General features: G+C 36.8%; 1 protein-coding gene across 1 annotated transcript in view; it reads right to left on the bottom strand.

Annotated features, from left to right (window-relative positions):
- LOC107568114 (actin-binding LIM protein 1-like) overlaps positions 1–4,739 on the bottom strand; it is a 40,345-nt gene that overhangs the window by 15,551 nt on the left and 20,055 nt on the right. The window contains exons 10-11 of the mRNA XM_016253961.1: positions 1,228–1,383; positions 794–838 (exon numbers count right to left, since the gene is read on the bottom strand). Coding sequence (XP_016109447.1) covers positions 794–838; positions 1,228–1,383 — 201 coding nt within the window. The remainder of the gene's footprint in view (positions 1–793; positions 839–1,227; positions 1,384–4,739) is intronic.

Here is a 4,739-nt window from a genome sequence, read left to right as displayed (position 1 = left end):
TATGGCGGTGAACCCAAAATCAAATCTGAGAAATTATACTTTGAGAAATGAGAAATCATATTTAGCTTTTTTTATTTCTTTTTTTTTGCATTTTGGTCTATATATTCATGGAAATTAAATACATTATTATCATATTGAAAGCAGTGCTGCACAATAGTTTTGTGGAAATGCTGATACTTTTTTTCAGAATTCTTTGATGAATAGAAAGTTCAAAAGAACAGCATTTATTTGAAACAGAAATCTTTTGTAACATTATAAATATTTCTACTGCCACTTTTTACAAATGTAATGCACCGTTGCATGCAAATGCATTCATTTTTATTATAAAACAATAAGTGTGTTGCCAAAAAATAAGTACACTGCCTCAAAAAAGACAGCTTTTTAAAAAATAAAGTATTTATCATGGTAGCATTATATGCGTTTATGATTATTTATTTATTAAAAACCACTGCATTACAATAATGAAACACAAAAGCATTATTGTTTTACTTTAAAAAATAATCTAATGAGAGTCATCAGTGAAAATTATAGGACTTAAGTTTAAAAAGTAAAGAAAAATATCTGGATGCCCTGCAGATAATTTGTGTGGCCTTAGCAGCTACAAAAGAGCACTCTTGAGCATCCATCTGAATCATAAAATCAGAAATTGGACACAATACAATCTCCTGGACTACTTCAAGACTGCTACTCCACATCGAATGTGGGATCTAGGACAGCACCAATAATATGAGAAAGATTGAGTGGAACAGCCTATCAGCAGACATGTGAAAGGTCATGTGAAAGGTCAACTTACTCTGTCTTCTGGCATAGGCGAACACTCTCTCCTGGAGCTCTGCAGCTGTCAAAAGAAAGGTGTTGCCAGGTGAACGTGAAATAAAGTACTACTGTAAGGGAATAAATATCACTTTTATATAAGCAGAAAAAAATGTATTAAGTCTGTGTTCAATACCATACTGAACTCAAGAGCTCTGTTTCAAACCCTAGTTTGCGGCATTCCTGTTTAAGTGCCTTCTAAAGCAGCATCCTATAATATCATATAATAATTTCATCTGATGAATCAAATTTAAGTGCATATATGCAATGCTGCTGTAGAATTTGCCTAGAATGTGGCATAATTTTGCTCCCTACTGAACCAGTCTTCACATCAGAAGCGCGTGACCTATAAAGCTGTCTAGATAGAGAGGTCACTAGGGCTTGGAACAGAGCTTCGGTTTGACTTATTTTTACCTCTCCCACACTCTCTCTCTCCTCTGACTCATCCAGTGAGGTGGTGTAAAGTGGCTCATAGTTGATTAGATCTGGACGCTCAATGTCATAAATGGCTTTGACCCTGGGAATGGCTGCTAAATCCCTGTAATCAAGGATCTCATTGTCTACTTTTGCCTAGGGGACACAAACACACACGGAGTCACACAGAAATCTGCGTTTCTACATGACAGCAGTGAAAATATAAAGTTATATAAAAAGCCTCTTCCAGATCAATGTAAGGGGCTGAGCATGAGCATTTAAAGGGGTCATATAATGCGATTTCAAGTTTTCCTTTCTCTTTGGAGTGTTACAAGCTGTTCGTGAATAGATAAGATCCCTAAAGTTGCAAAGACTAAAGTCTCAAACCCAAAGAGATATTCTTTATAAAAGTTGAGACTCGTCCCCGCCCTCCAAAAACGCCTCGTTTAAACACGCCCCCACATGTCTACGTCACTGTGTGGGAAGATTTGCATAACACCGTCCAAATGTTCACGCAAAGAAAGAAGGCGTAACTTTTATTCTCGCTGTTGTATTGCTGCTGCCGCCACCGTCATGTCGTGGAGAGTCGCTGTATGTTTTGTTGTGAAAGCGAGACTACTTTGTTTGGTCTTCCAAAAGATGACACAACTAGAAATCAGTGGTTACGTTGTATTTACAACACTGTTCCAGAACAGCTCAAACCAAATATTCAGATGTGAACAACGGTATTTTACGGAGGACAAGGACTGTTTCCTGGGAGAGTAGCCTACAATGCCGGTGTTCTGACAAATAATGCTGACTCAGTCACAGACTGTAAGTACGTTTTCATATTTAAAGGATTTTCCACTGATGATTCAAATGCGAGTTTTGAGCAGTGTAGAGTAGCGCTTGTTGTTTCTCCGATCACAAATGCAGACGTGGTTTTATGTTTACGTGGCACATTGCAACGTAACGCTTAAGATGACAGTATAAGTCATTATAATCAGTAATTATGTCCCCAATGGATGCAACAAATGCCTCGTTTATAATGGGTTTTATTGGTTTTGTCTCATCGTGCCGGGACACGGCATCACAGTATGTTAAGGGACGTAACATTTCCGTCACACGCTTAAGGTATTCGGCCAATCACAACGCACTGGATAGCTGGCCAATCACAGCCCACCTCGCTTTTCAGACCGATGAGCTTTGTAAAAATCAACGCGTTTCAGAAAGACGGGGCATAGAGGAGAAACAATAATGTACAGTATGTGGAAAATAATGTGTTTTTTTAACCTTAAACCACATAAACACATTTCATTACACCAAATACACAAAATAATGTTCTTTTTTAGCAATGTCATATGACCCCTTTAAATAATAATAAATCAAAAAGCCACTTACGTTACAGTGATTGCTTTAATAAGTTAACATTTATATTGTAACACTGCTGTCAGGATTCACAGTAACAGGAAAGAGAGCCATCTATCAGACAGAGGACTTCTATAAGTTTAACAGCCAGAAAGCTACAAGAGGTCTCGGCTAAGCCAATTTATAACACTGTAAAGTTCAATAAAATGTATGATAGTTATAAGCACTTACGCTACCGTCTACAAGTTTGATTTGTTAAAATGTTTTGGTAACACTTTATTTTAAGGTGTCCTTGTTACACGTTACATGTACTTACTATTACAATAACAATTAATTATGCATAATTGCATGCAAGTAACCCTAAGCCAAACCCTAATCCTAACCCTTACCAGAGTAAGTAAAGTACATGTAGTTAATTAATATTACTCAGTACTTAAATGTATAATTACATTGTAACAAGGACACCTTAAAATAAAGTGTAACCAATGTTTTTTTGAAAGAAGTCACCAAGAGTGCTTTTATTTGATCAAAAAAACGGTAATATTGTGAAATATTATTACAATTTAAAATAACTGTTTTCTATTTGAATATTCGGTGAAATGTAATTTATTTCTGTGATCCAAAGCTGAATTTTCAGCATCATTACTCCAGTCTTCAGTGTCATATGATCTTTCAGAAATCATTCTAATATGCCGATTTGCTGAGCAAGAATCATTTCTAATCTTTATCAATGGTGAAAACAGTTCTGCTGCTTAATATTTTTGTGGAAATATATTTACACTATGCTGAAGCGATACACTTACATATATGGTGTGACCCGGTGAGCTAGGTATGCTTGAACCAGGTCTGGAACATATACTCTCGGACGACGAGCGTGTCGGCTGTGGAACAAGCACAGTTTTAGAACCAACAACCTATGAATAACATAAGCAATAAATAAAAACATCTGCATTAGCATTTTCCGCTAAACCACTGGATGTTCACCACTGACGTGATTATTCAGTAAACCTGATAAATGTTGCATTAGCCTTTACCAGAAGAGTTGTTTTACTGTGCATCACATGAGCCTAATGTAGTCTAACTTTTATACGTCAACACATTTTGTGATTGCTTGCACATGGCTGTAAAGAGATACATTATGACATATTAAAATATTCATGACCTACTGGCCAATCATGCTGCAGAAAATCAATCAGCTGACCAAGACTAAGACTCATCATAAACAACAAAGAATGCACAACAAATCTAAAACGAGTGCGAGGAAAATATATTAAAAATACATAAATAAATCCTTAGCATCAAAATATACATGCTGTAATATATATAACATATTCAAATATAAATGTTAGAAAACTTTAACCTGTAAACAATGATATATTGTGACGGATTATGACTAAATAATGACAGCATCCTGGAAACAAACCTAAAAGAAATCATTCATTTGCCTTCCACACAATGAATGAGACTCATCGATGGCAATTTCATGTTTCCGATGGCAGGAAATGCTTGAGGATCAAAATGCAAGTACATCTGATATTACTCAGCATATTGAAATGCTGAAATGCTGAAATGCACCATGCGTGATTACAGCAGCTTAGCTTGATTTGAGGCCTGTTTGGCACAATAACAGAGGAACTGGGCAAAAACTCTCTGTTCCGTAGCACTAGCGTCTGTGAGATGGACCAAACCAGATGTTAATGATGGTTTATGGCTAAAACTGAGAGCAGGCGGTCTGAGCACGGCAGAGTAGCTGCCAGTCAGGAGCACAGCAGCCTGCCACCTCCAGGGGCCAGCACATGGTCATGCGATGCCATGGCGCAGCTAACAGCGAGTACAGTACCTGCCTTTCTGTTTTGCTGAGGAGAGCTAGAGACGCAGGCAATAGCTGTGGAGGAAGACACAGGGGTTTGTTCGGACTAGGGATGTAACGGTATGAAAATTTCTTATCACGATTATAGTGACCAAAATTATCACGGTTATCGGTATTATCACGGTATTGTTAACATGTGCTAGAGATGTTAAAAAAGTACAGACACATAAATCACTTCACCAAGTTTTATATTTAAAAATCAACAAACAACAAATAAAATGAATTTTTGTTTGCATAATCACTAAAACAATAACATTACCAATGATGTTCGGATTTTAAATGACAACTTGACTGA

Source organism: Sinocyclocheilus grahami, unplaced genomic scaffold (assembly GCF_001515645.1).
Source record: "Sinocyclocheilus grahami isolate Dianchi unplaced genomic scaffold, SAMN03320097.WGS_v1.1 scaffold1215.1, whole genome shotgun sequence".
Classification (NCBI taxonomy): Eukaryota; Metazoa; Chordata; class Actinopteri; order Cypriniformes; family Cyprinidae; genus Sinocyclocheilus; species Sinocyclocheilus grahami.
The sequence above is the reverse complement of the archived record's forward strand: the minus strand, read 5'-3'. Positions and strand labels throughout refer to the sequence as shown.